This window comes from Neolamprologus brichardi, chromosome 2, assembly GCF_056152115.1.
Source record: "Neolamprologus brichardi isolate AB-2024 chromosome 2, ASM5615211v1, whole genome shotgun sequence".
NCBI classification, from domain to species: Eukaryota; Metazoa; Chordata; class Actinopteri; order Cichliformes; family Cichlidae; genus Neolamprologus; species Neolamprologus brichardi.
Window position 1 is genome coordinate 27475694 of NC_142105.1, and position 20121 is coordinate 27495814.

A 20121-nucleotide genomic window follows, 5' to 3' on the forward strand; every position below is an offset into this window, starting at 1 on the left:
AGAAAAAAAAGAAAAAAAAAAAAGAAGCAAAGAACATTAGCTTCATCATGCATGTACGCTTGGCACATAATACAGTGACCCTACATAATGACTCAAAGAAAAATCTGGCATCCTAGATTTTTCTAGGATGCCAGATTTTCTAGGATCCTAGATTTTTCTTCATGTGCTTGCAGCACATGAAGGCATCACTAGTTTATGTGCCAAGCATTTCATGTTGTCAATGCGCATCTTGAGAAAATGCACATTTAACTTCAGTATAGCACAGGACAAAACACAGATACCAAACAAGTGTGTTATGGTGGGTTAGGCTTGTGACAGACAGTGAGGTGACATTAAATGCATAACAGTTTTATCTGACACACAAGTCAAGCACACGTTTGACAGTGACAAGCTGTAATAAACCTACCTCATCAGGAATCAGCCGTTTGAGTGTCTGTAGAAGAATGAATGAGGGAGAAAAATGGCAAAAAAGGGGGAAGAAAAATCAACCAGATGGCAGGTAAAAGAAATGAAAAAGAGGAGGGAGGAAAAAAAAAAAATAAAGAACCCATTAGATAGAAATCAATGATGGGAAGAAGCAGCTCCAGGAAATCATCTACAGAATTCACAAGTAATTAAGAAAAACCCAGGAAAAAAAAAAAAGAATCTTAATCATTAGCTCTTTTCGCATCTACTCAAAGACCAATGCATCTAAATTAAAGACAGTCTAAGCTAAGGTAAGGAGGACATTTAGAAACATGCAGGTGATAGGCAGTCAATCATCAACAAAGGTGAAGCGTGGCAATGAAACCATACATAAGAAAAAGTAGCACATTTGTATTTTAGAAAGAAAGGGAAAGTATCATCATGTCTCTGCCACTAGAGGTCAGGCTATACCCATTAATGTTTCTGTAGGAAATCAAAATAAGTGGACTATATAGCCCTGACAAGCGCTATGTATGAGTAAAACTGAATTGACATCAGTATAATAAATCAAATATCAAACACTAAAAGGCATATAGAAAATTGATGCTTTCCAGAATGTCATCAGTATCAAAGTAACACAATTTCAATATTCAGCTCTTAATATCAAATTTCCGATTTAATATGTTGGGCTTTTTTTGTTCTTTTACAAATAACAAAAAGCATTATGGACTTCCAATTGTTATGTTGCTAACCTACAACACATAAACGCTTACTTATGCCTGACTAATCCTACTTAACTTTCAGTTTTGTTCTGAGCTAAAGGAGTCACAATGACCAACACAGAAAAGCTTAACCTTCATGAATTTGTTTAAGACGCACAAACAAAGAGCAAAGCAGGACAAATAAGAAGGCACATTGATTATGGGGAAGACAGTTAAGAAAAAAAATGCTTCCGTTTTCACAGCTGCCATTAAATAACAGACCCTCAGCTCACGCACACAGGCACACACCATGCAGATGCCATAAAAGAAAGCTCGTACACATACAAACAAATGTTGTGGTGCTACAGTATTCCGCCCACAAAACGGAAATATACAGCTGACAGGAGGCACAGTGGATTCTGGGTAATTGCATGGGAAACTGAACAGTAGTCAGGAAGAAAGCAACAAAGATACATGTGGGAGGGAGACACAAAAAACCAAGCTTCAATTTGACAAACTGTAAGGTCCGCTTTACAAACCACACGTACAGTTAGGAAAATATGCAATGACAGACACAACAAACTACATTTTTTTGAGCCAGAAGAGTCATGAAGAGGGGGGCTGGACCAAAATAAACAAAAGCATCACTAAGTTGGAAACGCTAAACTGTTTAATGAATGAGTAACAGTAACATCACACACTAGGTCACAGCAATAGGACGCCTTTTAATAAGCAAGGCAAGTGTTAAGTGACAAAGACATACTAGGAGTAATAGTGGATCTGAGTCATGACGTATTATAGAGCAAACGATTCAATTATTTACACAACCCCACTAGTGCCTCACTAATCCTTAACATAACACCAAATTAATCCACTTAGGCTCTGTTTAACAAACAAACAAAAACAGAAAAGGCAATTCAATTAAAGCAAAACACATAATCACTAAGACAGTAACGCTGACTCAAGTGTTTGCTGATGCTGAACAAAATTTTAAATCAACAACCCAAATGACGGAAATATTAATATACCAACTTTGTGCTATTTTTATTGCATTGTTACTGTAATACCTGTGGGTTAACCTTGCTGCCCAGACAAAACAACCAAAGCATGGCATCTGGTTGGAAACTGTGACAGACATTTTCTACAAATTTGCAACATACAAAAAAATTATTAGATTATCAAGAATTAACAGAAAAATATGTAATGAGAACTCCCTCTCACAGGGCACTAAAGGTTTTTCCTCTAATGTAAATCAAAAAGCAAACTCAATCAAACTGCTTAATTATAATTTAAAGACCTCCCCTAAGCACAGGCTGCTAGTTAAATGAGCTGATTCATCTTACCATCCTACAGTGAGCACATTAGATGAAGTAGTACATTTTGGGTTTCCTCTTTTTGTAGTCTGGGTAAAGCATTAAGCTGCCAACACATCCCTAAGCAAGTTTTTGTAAATTGTCATAACATGGACACATGCTTTGGAAAGAAAATATGAAAGAAAGCATGGCAATTAAGTCCTTTTGTTCAAGACACTTTATTCAACCTATCCTGTTAGTTATGTTTAATCAACAGTGATGACCGTTGCCAGCGAACTACCACGTGCAGCGGATCTCATAATGATCACTTTTCACTTAGGGGTGTTCCATTTTTTAATGATTTTAAAATCTCTAGAGTGCTCATTATTTATTAGAACTGTATTGTAAAATTCTGTCAAGTAATACTTCTCCCAGTATATTGACAACTGTAGACCATACCAATTCCCCCAGTGTTGTTAACTCCCATCAAAAATCTGCAGCAAAAACAGCAAGTTTTCTCAAATTCAGCTGATTAAGTGGCGACTAGTGTGAACATAAATAACTATAAATTATAAGGAGTAGGCTGAAAGAGGGAAAAACTTGAAAACTTAATGTGTATGGGTGTCTACATTTCTGATTACATGCGCAATCAAAAACGAAAACTCAACAGTTATAAGTGAGGAGAGATTTACAAACGCAAGACGTCAAGAGAGCTGCACTGATTGCTGATTTGCAATTTTAAGTCCAGAACAGACACTCTGTGATCCCTCAATGAAATGCCCTTTACAAAATGCCAACACAACCGCTTACAGTATATACATAGTAAAGGGCGCATATTATAGAATCCTAAAGGCAGTAGCAAAAATAAAGGCATACAGCTTTTTCTGCGTGTCTGTCTCAGAGACCAAGCAGCTGGAGAGAATCAAATCAGCAGATGTATTTGGCTTATGACAGCAAAATAATGAGCCAGTCACACACTGTTGCCATTTCTGTGTATGTGTGTACCTGCCCATGCACATTTAAGGAGACACAGAGAGAGGTGAGAAAGATTATGTAAATCAGATGAAGAACAAAAACCAAGCAAATGCAGAATGAAGGAAAGCAGACTGGACACTTTTACTGATAAGTGAACACAAGAGTGCTGTGAGATGGCCACTCTGAATTAAGACAGTTAACTGAACTGAACTGAACTGTTAACTGAAAAGATCAAGATGATATGGAAAAAAATAGATTTTTTTTTATAGGTTTTGCTAATGTGATATGGGCATAAGAATACCCTGTATTGTACTTGTGTCACCGGAAAAAAATACAGTAATCTTAAGGTTATCAAGTTATTTTAGGGCCTTGGACTTGCCCTTTTTCAAGTCTCTCAAAAGAAGTTCTTTGAGTGTGAGCTTTGACAGGTCCGTTCAAGAACAGATACAGTGGGGCAAAAAAGTATTTAGTCAGCCACCGATTGTGCAAGTTCCCCCACTTAAAATGATGACAGAGGTCAGTAATTTGCACCAGAGGTACACTTCAACTGTGAGAGACAGAATGTGAAAAAAAATCCATGAATTCACATGGTAGGATTTGTAAAGAATTTATTCGTAAATCAGGGTGGAAAATAAGTATTTGGTCACCTCAAACAAGGAAAATCCCTGGCTCTCACAGACCTGTAACGTCTTCTGTAAGAAGCTTTTCTGTCCCCCACTCGTTACCTGTATGAATGGCACCTGTTTGACCTCATCATCTGTATAAATGACACCTGTCCACAGCCTCAACCAGTCAGACTCCAAACTCCGCCATGGCCAAGACCAAAGAGCTGTCGAAGGACACCAGGAAAAGAATTGTAGACCTGCACCAGACTGGGAAGAGTGAATCTACAATAGGCAAGCAGCTTGGTGTGAAAAAATCAACTGTGGGAGCAATCATCAGAAAATGGAAGACATACAAGACCACTGATAATCTCCCTCGATCTGGGGCTCCACGCAAGATCTCATCCCGTGGGGTCAAAATGATCATGAGAACGGTGAGCAAAGATCCCAGAACCACACAGGGGGACCTGGTGAATGACCTGCAGAGAGCTGGGACCAAAGTAACAAAGGTCACCATCAGTAACACACTACAACGGCAGGGAATCAAATCCCGCAGTGCCAGACGTGTTCCGCTGCTGAAGCCAGTGCATGTCCAGGCCCGTCTGAAGTTTGCCAGAGAGCACATGGATGATACAGCAGAGGATTGGGAGAATGTCATGTGGTCAGATGAAACCAAAGTAGAACTTTTTGGTATAAACTCAACTCGTCGTGTTTGGAGGAAGAAGAATACTGAGTTGCATCCCAAGAACACCAAACCTACTGTGAAGCATGGGGGTGGAAACATCATGCTATGGGGCTGTTTTTCTGCCAAGGGGACAGGACGACTGATCCGTGTTAAGGACAGAATGAATGGGGCCAAGTATCGTGATATTTTGAGCCAAAACCTCCTTCCATCAGTGAGAACTTTGAAGATGAAACGAGGCTGGGTCTTCCAACATGACAATGATCCAAAACACACCGCCCGGGCAACAAAGGAGTGGCTCCGTAAGAAGCATTTGAAAGTCCTGGAGTGGCCTAGCCAGTCTCCAGACCTCAACCCCATAGAAAATCTGTGGCGGGAGTTGAAAGTCCGTGTTGCTCGGCGACAGCCCCAAAACATCACTGCTCTTGAGAAGATCTGCATGGAGGAATGGGCCAAAATACCAGCTACTGTGTGTGCAAACCTGGTAAAGACCTATAGTAAACGTTTGACCTCTGTTATTGCCAACAAAGGTTATGTTACAAAGTATTGAGTTGTATTTTTGTTATTGACCAAATACTTATTTTCCACCCTGATTTACGAATAAATTCTTTACAAATCCTACCATGTGAATTCATGGATTTTTTTTTTCACATTCTGTCTCTCACAGTTGAAGTGTACCTCTGGTGCAAATTACTGACCTCTGTCATCATTTTAAGTGGGGGAACTTGCACAATCGGTGGCTGACTAAATACTTTTTTGCCCCACTGTACTTGTCCTGAAGCAAAACCAATTTTCTCATAGCTAGGTACTTTGAATCAGTTGCACTCAAAGGTGAATGCCATTCAGGTCATTATGAAGATTCGTATCAAAACTTTACTGGGCTTAATCAATTATCAATTCTGAACATAGGCATGTATATGAGAAGGACGCAACAACCATGCCGTCACATACTGGTTTCTAAAGTCCCATCCTGAAGATACAAGATTTTTGCTGTAGCCATGTCAATTGCAAAAAAAATGTTTTTGAAAATGAATGTGACAAGGAGGGGTCAGTCTGACTGTGAAACCACATGCTCATTGGCTCAGTGACTGAGGCCATAAGCTCAGCATGTTGTTTACAGAGGTCAAGACATTTTCCATAATCTTGATAACCAAGTGGCAATTGAAAGACCAGCAGTACCTTCCATCCGACCATCTGACAAGTTCTACTCGGTAAGATGAAACTGTGTCATGCTCATGTTGTACTTTACATACAATTTACCTATTAAACATCATTCCACTTCTACTCAGGAATGGCTTCCATCTAGTAGCACACAAAGTGTGCAAAAATGCAGGGTATGAATTCTCTGCGTATATGTGCATTGTGTAATGCACATATACGCATTTAAATAAATCCGTTTAAATAAATCAGTTGAACAGCAAGTTATTTTTAATTCAACATCTACGCATGTAGGCGTGATGCCAGCATGGATCAAACTGAACTCAGGCAAACTGATTAGAATCTGTGAGGCACGTTACATTTGGGGGCATTTATATTTTCTTATCAAACTAGAATTATAGCCACTAGTTGGTGCAGTATTCTGGAAGCGTTGAAGCACTGGGGGGAAGGCTTTTGCAATTAAATATGTTTAAATCAATAGCCGAAGGATCTTAAACAGAAACTTAAGCTGGATTTACATAATTGTTGTTTTGTCAGCATGATTTACTTATCAGCGGTCACCAGCTACGGATCACTGTCAAGCCCTGCCTATTAGTGGATCACATTTAGATTTTTCTGATTGTGTTTCGGGCTTGTCTTTGAGTTTATGTAGTCCAACTAAATAGCTTTGCATAAAACATCTTGCCCTGTGCAAAAAGAAATCAGGACAGGGCAGGTACTTATCATGTGCCTGTATCTATATTCCATCTAATAAAATGGAAAAAAATAAATATACTTAAGTAACTGTGGGGAAAGAACTGCAAAATAACATAAATACACCAAAGAAATCACAAAAACATAATTCTATCATACATGGTCACCACCCGTTTATTGCCGTCTGCCTTTTGAATGCACAATGCACTCACTAACACCACAGCAATCATTTCTGTCTCATGGCTTTATAGAAAGAGAAAAAGGAAATAGTCTGCATGTTAAGATGGATACAGCGGATTTGTGTGTGTGTGTGTGTGTGTGTGTGTGTGTGTGGGGGGGGGGGGGGGGGGGGGGGGGGGCAAAAGCAAATATGAGCCCCCAAATGTAATATTTTTACTAAACATGTGAAGTTAAGTGTCTACAGCACCTTGTCAAATTGGATGTCAGCAAATTGAATTTCTCTAAGCGGCATTTTTTTTTTTTTAATGCTCCTAGTCGCCTCACTGACCAACAGACTCAAGATGCATTTAAGTGCACTGATGGCCTATGCGCAGAAGACATAATGATTGTATGTCAGTTCAAGTGGGGCATGTTTACTGCATGACTGCTCCTCATCCCTGCCCCACTGTGTTAATGGAGGCACAAAACCCAACCACCCTAACCCACTTTCCACCCAGCAAGTAACAAGAATGTAAGTATTATTCAACATCGTTTTAATAAATGTTTAAAAACAGCCAGGACAATTTCATCTACTTAATTAGATACAGTTAACACTGCAACACAGAAAAATACAGAAAATAGCCTGTGAGATGGGGCTGTTAACGAGACATGCATTTGCCAAACCAACAATTATCTCATTCCTTGCTTCAACGGCAATTACTCTGACAAACACCAGACAGAATTTTAACCAACTTTTAAATATGAATAGGTTTTTTTTGTTGTTGTTGCAGTATTCCTTGGTTCTAACCGTTTACCTCTCTAATAAATTTTAATACACAGGGTTGTATCTTTGCCATTTTTTCCCCTATCAAAGTTATTTCTGTTGTATTTGTATAAGCGTCAAAGGCTTGATGGTCACAAAATGCCTTGCAGTAAGAAAATTAAACATATGGACATGACCTTCAGGCCCTTATACAATGAAACAGCATCAGATGGTTGAAGAGGAACCCACTCAACCAACAGTTTTCCAACAGACAACTGCAACATTTCATACATCAATTGATAATTTGGGCTATACCTGGTGATTAGGGCTGGGCCATATTATACAGTTCACGGTAATACCGGTACAATGCTAGGCAACGATAAGAAAATGAAATATCGCGATAGAATATGGGTAAAACGCGCATGCGCAGTGCCGAAAAAGCACAGCGGTAACGGAGAATGAAAATGGGGAAAGCAGATTGTTGAGTGAAACGGATGAACCAGAATTAGTTTGTAAAAATGGTGCAACTTAACTGGTCTTGGATATACAGATATACAACAAAGCACATTTTTTTGTAGAACATGCAAGCGGGCCATCGTTATTGCCGTATTTGTCGGACTAAGGTGCTCGTAAATCTGGGAGTAATCTGGGTCCTAAACTCCGTACGTTAAGGTCCCAAAGTCAAACGAACATCACTGAGTTAAAAACTGTCTAAATTCTTCCATCTTTAATAAAACAATCAGCGTTGCTGCTTTACCAGGTGTAACTATGATGTTTAACATCCAGGCATCCGTGAAAACAGAATTCATTACATTTAACTGAGTTAGAAGTTAGCTCGCTAGTTTCGCTAGTTACCTAAGCATGATACAGCATGTTCTGACTGAGAGATTTCTGAAAAAAAAAAAATCAAACGTACAGCTCTGCTATCACCTCCAACATAAATGAAGAAAGGAAGCCACACAGCAGTGACATTTGTAGGGTTACTGAAGTTGGGCTAGCTGGTATTTAACGATCTGCTATGTGATCGCTAGCGACACAGCTATGTTAGCATAACATAAACAGTGAAGCTGGAGGATGAACGCTAACACTTTTCCACTCGATAAAAGTTAACGTGAAGGTTTCTGATGGTTAGCGACAAATGCAATCGCATGGCAGGATGCTGTAAACGGACCAAACTTCAGTCAGGAGAACTGAGATAATCCCTCCACAATATGAGGTTAGTCATTAATATACTGCAACAACACGGGAATAGAGTAGCTGTGATAGAATACGGCATTAACGAATCAATGGTACATAAGTGGAGGAAGAAAGAAGAATGAGTTGAATAAAGTTTGATTTATCTGACTGCTTTGTTGCCTTATAATCCCAAAAAATACATATTTGACTTTTTTTATTTGGCACACTGCAGTTTAATGTAGCAAAGCACCTCTTTTTAACTTCAGTGGATATTATACATGGTTATGCTCAGGATATGTCAGCCCATTTCTACTGGAAATGCCTTTTGGTTAAACTTTCAGCAGGGAATTTGCATTTGCACTGTTAAAAGTTTATATAGCTTTCCCTATATGGGAAAGAAAATCCGTTGGGCATCTTTCTTCGCCTTTAGACAATAATTCTGATGGCAAAAGAGCCAAACGGGACAGGTTAAAAAAAATAAATAAATAAAAGTTTATATAGCTTTAATGTACATAAAAAACAGCTGCTTGTTTAAGTCAAATAAATGGATGGGGGGGGTTTTGCGCTAGTAAAGTTGTGGAGTTGTATTTTGTCTCGCAGAAATTATATCGTCAGTTATATCGTTATTGCAAATTTTCAAATATATCTCGTGATAAATATTTTTGGCCATATCGCCCTGCCCTACTGGTGATAAAACTCATACAGTTACAACTGAAAATATAATCCCATTGTTCTTAAGTCAATATTCCCAATAATTAACCCTAGTATTACTTCTGGGCAGTAGCATTGGCCTTTGAGTGCTCTTGCAAAGGTAAGCCAAACAAGTGCACATGAGGAAATACAAAGACAAAACACACATCAGCAGCCATACAAAGCTCTATGTAGGGTATAATGGGAGGAGGGGAGAATAAACAACTCACATTTACAAAAAAAGATTAAACCTATAATTTAGAAAAGGACAGAGGTTTTAGAAATGTGTTTCACATAAAAAGTTATTTAAAGACAGAAACTCTGAGTCACAGATACTAATAGCACACAATTCAATGACCTCAGAGGGAGGAGGGTGGAGGTAGGCACTCTACATTCATATGGGTCAAAACAAAAACAAACCAAAAGCACTAACATGATACAATCAGCCCCTAAATACCAACTTTATCTTGAACACCCTGCAATATTAGCAGCAACCCCCACTTCCCCACCCCCCACCCACTGTCCTCACTTATAGCAAAGAAGCTTGAATGAGGCACTTTTTTATCCTCACTATTCAAAGGACCAAACTGTAGTGTCAACATATTTCTAATATATAATACATATATTCCCATTGTTTAACATTTTATATTTCAAAAATTATATTCTTCTTCTACTCATATGCAAATTTCAAACTTTCAAGATATTATTTGATTGCTATTAGTCTTTAAGCCTATTTTTAAGTTATGGAACAAATGCAATATGTAACAGCCATGAACTCCTGAAGTACCAATTAAGATTTCCACTGGTTCACTGGAAATTCAGTCACTTAGCCTGGTGGTATAATGCCTCCAAATGAGCAGTACCTTTGGAAGCTGATTTGTTTCATGACTGAACGCTTCAAAGACCTCAGCAGACTGCACACTTCTTACCACATTTTAACACAGACAAAAAAAAAAAAAAAAAAAAGCCTCTGGTGAGATGTTAGGCCATCCGAGTGCTTCAAGTAATAGTTATATCCAGACCAAGTCTCAAGTAATGCTCTGACACACAGAACATTTAAACTCATAACAAGAAAGGAATGTCAATTGGCACCCACAACAGCACCGCTAACACACAAACCCTAATTCACATATTGTTTACAAATCTCAAGCTATAATATTCATCTTATGACAAGAAGACAACTGTCAAATCTATAAAACCTATTAAACCTACCTATATTACATTAGCTTACTTGGAGATATAGGACGTGATTTCCAAACAACTGATTTAATCTTTGAGATCCTATTTTAAATACAATGCTTTTTTTATATGCCTGGGCATATTCTGGAAATTCTTTGTTCTGTATAATTCTGTGCTATAACCCCATTTGATATTAGTTTATCATGTTAGATATCCAAATTATATTCAAATGTCAAATGCACAAACTGACAAACCTATAATTGACTACACTGTATGCAAAGGCCTGTACATTCCAATGTCCCTGTAAGAATGCAGTTGTGGTTCAGTCGAGGAGTGGTTTGTACAGTTTTTGTTCCCAAAAAAAAAAACAAAAGGAGAAGACAATATTTCAAATTTCACATCATGTTGCAGTTTTTCATTTGCTTATATTGCCAGAAGGCCCTTTTCAGAGACCATTTGCAACATTTAGATCTAGCATGTCATCACTAGATGAATATATTATGTACTTTGTTGTCTTATCAGACCAATTTAAAAAAAAAAAAAAAAAAAAAAAACACAACCAACACTTTTTCAAGTAGGCCAGTGAGTTTTTCTCTTCTCCAGAAAAGATGCTTCCATTTCCATGTGCTCCTTTAGCTCACAAGACACTATTGACACATTGACAATGTTAGCATTAGCCAACTTCTCCAGACAGATGGCATATTTGTGCTTAGGGCTGTTCATTTCAGCTTGAGCAGAACTCCCAAGACAGCTAGCTTTTGCAACAGTTTTAACTAAGAGTTTCCTTTTATGCTTTCTTTAAGTGGTGGATTGTCTGCACTGGTGGTTAATCATGCTCCACGCAAGAACTCAATTTTTTCTTCGTATTAACATCCTTGCTTTGATTTAGAACTTTTGATGTTCCTTATAAACTCCACCATCTGGCACTTGCAGAAACAAACCAAGATCCCCTATGACAGATGTTTTATAAAGGACTTTTTAGGAAAAATGAGAGCGTGTAAAATAGGGTTGTGCACGACTGACTAATCATTGCTACTGTCACTACTCTCTACCACACATACTAGTTGTTTAATCTATTTTTTCCATTTTTTATTTTAATTGATACCCAATGCTGGTAAATAGTTGTGTCCTATTGTTATGCAGCTATCTGCCACCAGATGGAGCATCATTAGTGAGAAAAAGCCATAAATCTGTTATTCTCGGCCTGATTTTCTTGTTAACTCAATTATTGCTAGTTCTCTTAAAGACAAAAAAATAAAATAAAAAATAAATGATGATAATAATAATAATAATAATAATAATAATAATAATAATAATAATAATAATAATAAGATTACAGATACAAGTGGCAGAAATTCGCTTTCTCTAAAAAGTGGATGGGCTTTTCCCCTAGCAATAGGGGCTCAAAGTAGAATACCGTTTCTCCATATTGAAAAGAGCTAACTGAGACAGACACCTCCTGTATAACTTGTTCTAACTGGGTATGTCCTACTGGGAGGAGGCCCCAGACCGCTGGTGTGATTATTTCATTTAGCCAGCCAGGGAATGTGTCAAAGTTTCCCCGGATAAGCCGGAGGCGGTGGCTGGCGAGAGGGAGGTCTGGGCTTCCCTGCTTCTGCCCCTGTGACTTGACTTCAGATAAGCAGAAGAAAATGAATGGATGATTTACCATTTCTTTTATTTTAGATTTCAACTTTTATTGAAGTGGCTGTCATGAATTTTCCAACAGCATGCATCGTTCATAATGCACGGCATGCTGCGCAACAGTTTATTCATTTTTTGGATGTTAATTTGTCACATTTTAATAATACTTTAACATCTTTTATAGTTTAAATATGGTATAAAAAAAACTGGTTATATCGGTTTATTTTAAGTGTTTTTCTTCTTTGTTGCCAATTGCAGTGTTGATGATGCATGATGCAAGCTGCCACACAGTTAAATAGCATGATTCATTGTTGAAAATGTGACTAATGCTTTAAAATACTTTTGTTTAATGAGCTTTTGACATTACACATTCTCAAATTTAATGGGAGAGTTTCTTTGTCTTAGACTTGTCGGCTAGTGTAAAAATGTTTTTCCCCCCTCATGTTGTCCACTAACAAATTAGTCACCAGGAGCATCACTAGCACATATTGTTGTATATTGGATTGGGTGTAAGGCACCTGATAACCACAACACTACAGGACATGTAAACACAGCCAATAAACATTCAGAATTCTCAACAGGTGATACGTTTTCTTCCCAAGTATAATCAAGCTCAGAGACAAAATGAATAAAGTTAACTTGTGAAACTGTTATTTGTCTGTTATCACCAGTTGGCAGGTAGCTGTAAGCTCTCTGATGAGGAGAACAGAGGCTAAAAAGAGGTAATTCTCGTTCGCCTTATCTGTAGTTCTTCGGACTCCAGTTCCCCTGGCTTCCCAGGGTGCTGTGTTATCAGACATTCTTCCATGTTGCTCGTTGTCACAATTTAAAATTGGGTCATATTCTGCAAATAGCTACCTAAATATCCAAACATTCTACTTGTCACTCCTTTAATGTTCACGTTCTCTGATTTCTGCAAGACTGTGGTTCATTAAACTTCATTCTTCATGTATGACAAAAAGATTTTGTTTTCATTTTTAGCTTGTCTCCTGTTAGTTTAGTTTCTCTATTGGTAAACCTCACCTGATAATCAGTGGGTTCTCAACCACACACTGCATTCCCCAATACATTAGCTCCCTTGCTTACTTAGCCACTAAAAACAAATCCCAAGACCTCATCTTCAAGATCTGTAGGATGTTGACCATGAAAGTTTGCCTGAGCTTATCACTGAGATGTTCCAACTGCTGATAACCATGTTAAAGATGCTCACTGTCATGACATGACATTTGAGAGTTGCATGACCCCTTTTCAAGACAAACTCCTCTATATGCCTTTACTTGATACTACAAAAACAGAACAAAACCGAATTAGAAGAGTCCATTACTAAATTTGGTTGTATATCAGATGGTCCAACCCACAGATTAACTACCTAACATTAGGTGGAAGAGGTTTATTATTCTGAATAACTGCTAACATTAATGTGAGAAAACAAAAACAAAAGCTAGGAGACAGAGTAGCTATGTCTGTTTAATCTAAAGAGCTTAGAAAGAAAAGCGTCTGGTCTTCCTTAAGATCAGTTCTTTAAGTTAACTTAAAGAAGTCCAGACGCTTTTCTTTCCAAGCTCTTTAGACTATGATGACCTGGATGACTGACATATCTACCTTCACAGACATACCTACTCCTGTTTAATGGTTTACTGTCACATTCACTCACTAGCTAAAAAAACTGAAATAGTGTTTGCTAGGGCTGTTTGATATAACGATTCATATCGGATGACGATATAAAAACATCTACAGTTTCATTTTACCCTATCGTTTGTTTTGTGGTGTCGCAAAATAAACTGTTTACGGCAATATTTTTTCGTCGTTTTGATGGTCACTGTAGTGGCTATATTAATTTCTTAAAGTTCTCTCTTTCTCTTATATTTAATATAACCACACTATGGACGGACAAGTGCCTGTTTTTATGCGTTGTCGTTAGCAACAACGACGGTCAAACCATCGCATGTCCGCTTGTTTATTTTCCACATAACCCTTTCACAGTAAAGCTCAAGATCCTGTTGAGACTTTTCAAAATAAACCGAATCATGTGAAAGAGTATGCAGAGTTTTTACGGATGAGAAGCAAAAAAGAGCCGTTAGGTGCTAAAAAAAATAAACCTTAGACTCAAACGTTAGAACAGGCTTTTCCCTGCAGCACACCGTGTAATAAATACTCACAAAGAAAACGGCGGCCGTTACAACTTATGTCTAAAAATGTATAGTTTAATGCATCGGTTAAAAAACTCAACTCCAGGTACACAACGCCCAGCTGGAAACACTTCAGCTGCCCGAGATTCACAGAATTTACAGAAAATGTTAAATTTTTGTGATTTATATCATTATCGGGACGATAGATGTCTTATATCGGGATATGAGATTTTGGTAACCATCATTCATAATAAGTTTCTGGCAGGTAAATTAACAAACATTACTGTACAAACAATAACTTAAACAATGCAACGCAATAACTTTACTCTCAAAAACTAACCCTTTCAGAGTTGACATCACAGCTCCAGGGTGCCAGTGTTTTAAATGCTTGTGCGCTGCAGTAGCGCTATCATTGAAGGAAAATGCCGCTTTGCACAGTCTGCATTCAACTTTGTGAAAATGCTTTTTTTTTTTTTTTTTTTTTTAAATCTCCATATTCTTCTGTCATCCTGTTTTACGATTCAACATTCTTCAGCACTCAGTACCGAGTGCTGTCTTTGCAGATGATAAGCAGCAATACTGCCCCCATAGCTTCCATTAGTCTACTGCAGCAACAAATGACGCGTCAACAATAATATTTTGCATCATTGATTATGGCGATGAATCATTGCAGCCCTAGTAAGCAGCCCATCTGGCTCACTCCTTGGCCCATGCTGCTGATGCTTCAAAGAGAGGGGAACTTTGTATGCACTGGGGTTTTATAAAAAGGTAAGGCAGGTGTGCACCCCCCCAACCCAATAAGGCAATGAGTGCAAAACTGACTTGGTGCTGAGGCAGAGTGTCAAGAAGAAAAACTGCTTTTACAGATCATCTCTATTTGGTCAGTGTCTTCAAACTAGTATACATTTTTGTCCTCCACAAACATTTGTCAGAACAACATGTAGGCCCATGCTGTTTACAGTCATGGTGATGCACAGAGCAGTCTGAGATTAGCTATAATCTCTAGGTTAAGACTGGGGAGAGTCAAGGAGGACTGACATGGTAATCCTGACTAAGCCCCCCGTACATAAGAGTTGGGAGGATTCATATCTGTGTATGACATTATCCATAGATCATGTTTACCATTGTATGACTAAGGCTACATTCACATTGCAGGTGAAAGCGCATCAAATCTGACTTTTTTGACCGTATGCGACCCATATCTGATCATGGTACGACAGTTTGAACAGCACAAATCCGATATTTTCAAATCTGACCTAGGTCACTTTGGTATGTGGTACTGAATCAGATACATATCTGATGTTTTAGAAAGCGACTGCTGTTTGAATGGTCATGTCGCATTAAATCCGTCTTTTACATCACTGACACAAGACAGACGCCAATTATCAGCGCCGGAGATGACAAACGAGAAAGCATTGCGGCCATTGTTAAAGCACAGGCTCTTTTTTTTCCTCAGTGTCCTTCTTTCACTAATTAATTTGTCAAAATTCAGTCGGTTACAACTGTGCAGAAAATGATAGACTGCTGCAACAACACCTACTAGCTCTGTAGCCACCATTTTTACTTCCGTAAACAGAGCGCGTTATTTGTGATGTCTTCTTTTGCGCATGCGGGCCGCTTTGAGGGCCGTGAACCGTTCACACTAGAGCGCGTTTGCTGTCACATTTCATTTGTAGTGTGAACAACCAGATGGGGGAGAAAAAGAAAAAAAAATCGTATTTGATCAAAATATCAGAATTGAGCATTAACCTCCTAGGACCTGGCGTCCACATATGTGGACATCACATTTTGGGTTATTGAATTTTGCTCTACAAGGGCCAGATATCCACTTACGAGGACATTACACTGCTACTGTTCCATCAAAATTTTAAACGAATATCCTCATATGTGGCTCTTATTTTTCTTAAAAACCAAAAAAAATAAATAAAAAAATCTGGTAGTTCTTTGTTTTTACATTCATCGGGCCCCAATGTGGCCAAATATCAAAGAGAAATTAAAAATGCCTGTCGTGGAAGAGTTCGGGTCTTAGGAGGTTAAGACCTGCAGTGTGAACATAGCCTAACAGACAACAGTACTGTGATGAGGCAAACACATTTCTTCTTATATTTCAAGAGGATTGTCTTTATTTTCATCAGGATCACTAGAACAACAACTGTCCTAGTGAGATCGGAGTTTTCAACCCCAATATCCTCAGCTCAACAAACTCAAAAAGCATCTTACTATAGTACAAAGGGAAAAAAAAACCCTAAGAGACATACTGCCAATAAATTTGTCTAGTGAGAAGCAGTAGTAGTTCACAATGTGTCACAAATGCCAGAAAAGACCATCTAGTGACACCTTCTAAAAATTCTGGCAAGCTATTCAACAATCCAACAGGCAATTCAGAAGTAGTATAGTGACAGCTTAAGAAGCTAGATCTTTCCCAGTCCCAACCCTATCATACAACTAGAACAATAAGCTTTTGACTGACACATACATTCATGATAATCATTAAATAGCTCATTGACCCACTGGCCTATAATAATACAACTACAGCCAGAATATTTTAAGATTTAAAATCAGCTAAACATTAATATAGTAACAAGTTTTTAAAAGCTTATTAAAAGAGAGAAAGTCAGAAAGCCAAGAGCAAAATGTGTCAAGCTTTAAAAAGGCATTATGAGAAGTGGTAGCATCTAAGAACTCTACAGTATGCTATTTTCACACTTCTGTCTTTCACTAACACTAAAGGAAACAGCTAATTAGACACGCCACATATACAAAGTGCAAAACAAAATGTGTCAGAAACCTCATCATTTAAAAATGAATAGAAAATTTATTGTATTACTATAACAACTTTTAAAAGTAATTTTCAGCTGGAAATCTATTTAAGATTTCGTTAGAGTTAAAGGTTAGGGACTGCCACTTCCTATGTATGTGGCACATTTTGGGGTAGACTTCAGTCAAAACACCATAACAAATTCAACTGGATTATATTTTGTAGAGACCAGAATATTAAAAATGTCTGGACCTTGAAACTCAAGAGTAGAAAAGCATCACAATTTTCTCAGGACATACAGTTACTCGTCCATCTCAAACCTGCAAAACATGTCAATTTGGTTCCATAGATAAATCCCTTTCCTGCATTTTTTTTTTTAAATCAGTAGAGCCTTTGAGAGAGACCATTAACATATGTGCTAACCCACTGGTAGCTCCAGGCACAATTGATGGAAAGGGAGGAAAGAGAGAGATAAGGTTAAGTTATAATGGGGACGAATAAGGAAGCATCCTGTTCGCTATTTTGCACAACTTCCTGCCACAGCCCTTAGAATTTGAGAAATAATACAGCAGGGTGGAAACACTGACATTTCCGTGTGCGTGTATATGACTGAGCATGCATGCGTGTGCACACAATGTGAAAAAAGTAATCAAATAAAAAATTTTTTAAAAAAATAGGAGAAGTAAGAAGTAACAACTGACAAAATAAGCGTGAACACCAACTGTGATGAGGCTATTTAAGTAGCTTGCAACAGTGGAGCCTGTTTAATAAGTTTTAACGGAACAGCCTTGCAACAGTGGAGCCTGTTTAATAAGTTTCAACTGAACAGCCTTCAAGTTGCAGTGGATTAAAGTGTTGGAAATATTCAACAGATGTAAGCAGCATGTGCACATGGGCATTTGGTGAAGTGATATAAGTGAGGAAAAATGAGCATGACAAAGAATGACACAGAAACAGAATGCTCAGTTTGTCCTACTGGCTCTTTCGATCATACTACAAAACACAAGCAACCAGCAGACACACCTCTAAGCTAGTGCAGACCGGAAGGCGTGTTCCTGTACAGACAATGCACACTACTGACACCCAAAAATGAAACCTACTCCATCTGACAAGATCAAGATGGAGTTGTAATGACAGTTTCTGTTTCTTGTGACTGACAGTTGACCGTTCTCTTTTCATGCTGAACCAAACTCACTCGGCCATATGCATGCATCCGTAACACTTCTACTTTGCAGTTTTATGTTAACATACTCTAATTATGTCCTATATTTTCTAAGGCAAAAAACATGTTAACAGGAAAAGTCTCTTTTGCAAAAGTGACCTTTAATCAAAAAAGCCTAATAAAGATAATAGTGGAAGACTGAGACTTAAAAAAAAAAACAACAACAACAAAAACCAAAATACACACACCCAACAACCCAGATGAGATTACGTTCTAAGTATTTGTATTTCAGTGGTGTACCAGCTCTGCATTCCAGTGTGTGCGTTTCAAAGAATTTTTATTACACAACTGAGCTCTCACATCCAGTCGGAACAGGCTTCAGAGAAAGCAGCTGCTTTCTGATCTGTGCAGTGCAACAGCAACAGAGCAAAAAGGGACTACAGTATATATGCTCACCCCTTTAGGATCATTCTAGTGATGTGGCTAATGTGGATGTTAGATAAAAGGTACATTCAGCTGCTCCCTTATTTCCACGGGTTTTGCTCCATAGGATGGACCAGCACGTTTTATTTGGCAAAGACTTCATGTCGGATGCAGCCTTCCCAATTATCCAGACTTGGAACACCAGGAGTACACCATCTTATGGCCACCTGTGGCTGGGTTTGTGGTTATTGGATAACTGCTAATAGATAAGCAGCTATGATAATTGTTTAATATTATTCGCTTTAAAGTGTTGTTCAGAGTTGTGAAAGTCAACTACTGCTAGTGAAGATTGAGGTTGTGTGCTTGCCTGGCTGCAACAGTGCTGTGTGCAGTTGTGTGCGCATTCAAGGCAGGGAAGACAGCACTGCTTGTATTGATAGAGTAATTTTTAGAATTGATTAGTACCTTAGAATGTTTTTTTCTGACAACCCTAGTCTGGCATGTCCAGGCATTCAAATGACCTTAGAACTGAAGAAGCTTCTCAGATGAGAGGTGAAACGTCTTCAAGCAACTTCAAGCAACTTCAAGAAGTCCAGACGCTTTTCTTTGCAAGCTCCTTTGACTACAATTAACTGCTGTATTATCAGAAACCTATTGCATCTGACTGACCAAGTAAATACATTCAAAAGCATACTGATTATCACACTAATAGGAAACTGACTATCTCATGGCAACATTTATATCAAGTTTTAGTGATAGTATGCTTGACAATCTCATTCTGCACTTAAAAAAAAAATTAATTATCTTATTGCAGCGGTCCCCAACCTCCGGGCCTCGGACCGGTACCGGTCCGTCAGTTGTTTGGTACCGGGCCGCGAGAGTTGAGGCTCAGGCGTGAAATGTATGGTTTTCAGGGTTTTTAAATCGGTTTTCAGCGTTGTTTTGTTAACGTTTTTATCATTAACTCGGTTTTCCTGGGTCTTTTCACGTGTGTTATGAATAAATCTTTTTTTCGGTACCGGTACTAGTTTTATTTTGTTGTATTTATCCGCGACACCTTAAAGGCCGGTCCATGAAAATATTGTCGGGCATAAACCGGTCCGTGGTGCAAAAAAGGTTGGGGACCGATGTCTTATTGGATAAAACAGATATCGACAACTTTGAGGACTTAATTTGCAGTTGAAACAGGCGATAAATTGCACCATATTATTCCAAAACTAAGCATGTCACAAAAAATTGTTTAATGTTTAAAAATCACAAAAATATCATAATGTTATTGAAGTATTTCTATATCGTATCATGAGGTGTCTGTCTGGGTGAGCTGAGTTGTGTTGAGTTGAGTTATAAACAAACCACCAATTTAGCATTTGATCACAGGTGCAACATGATCAGACATTACAACCACATAAAGAGGGGCTGCAGAGATTTTCTGCTCCTAGTTTTTCAGCACCCATTTACCTTGCAACTGTGTTTGTAGAATCAACTGACTCATTTAAGCTTCACACCACCTGTAACTTATTATCGCTGACT

The 20121-nt window shown here is 38.2% G+C and overlaps 1 protein-coding gene across 2 annotated transcripts in view; it reads right to left on the reverse strand.

The window, feature by feature from the left end:
* LOC102779020 (protein diaphanous homolog 1-like) overlaps window positions 1–20121 on the reverse strand; it is a 44442-nt gene that overhangs the window by 17364 nt on the left and 6957 nt on the right. The window contains exon 2 of one of the 2 annotated variants that reach the window (XM_087850074.1): window positions 407–433. The exons of the other annotated variant lie outside the window; for it this stretch is intronic. Coding sequence (XP_087706200.1) covers window positions 407–433 — 27 coding nt within the window. The remainder of the gene's footprint in view (window positions 1–406; window positions 434–20121) is intronic. 2 annotated transcript variants of the gene reach the window in all.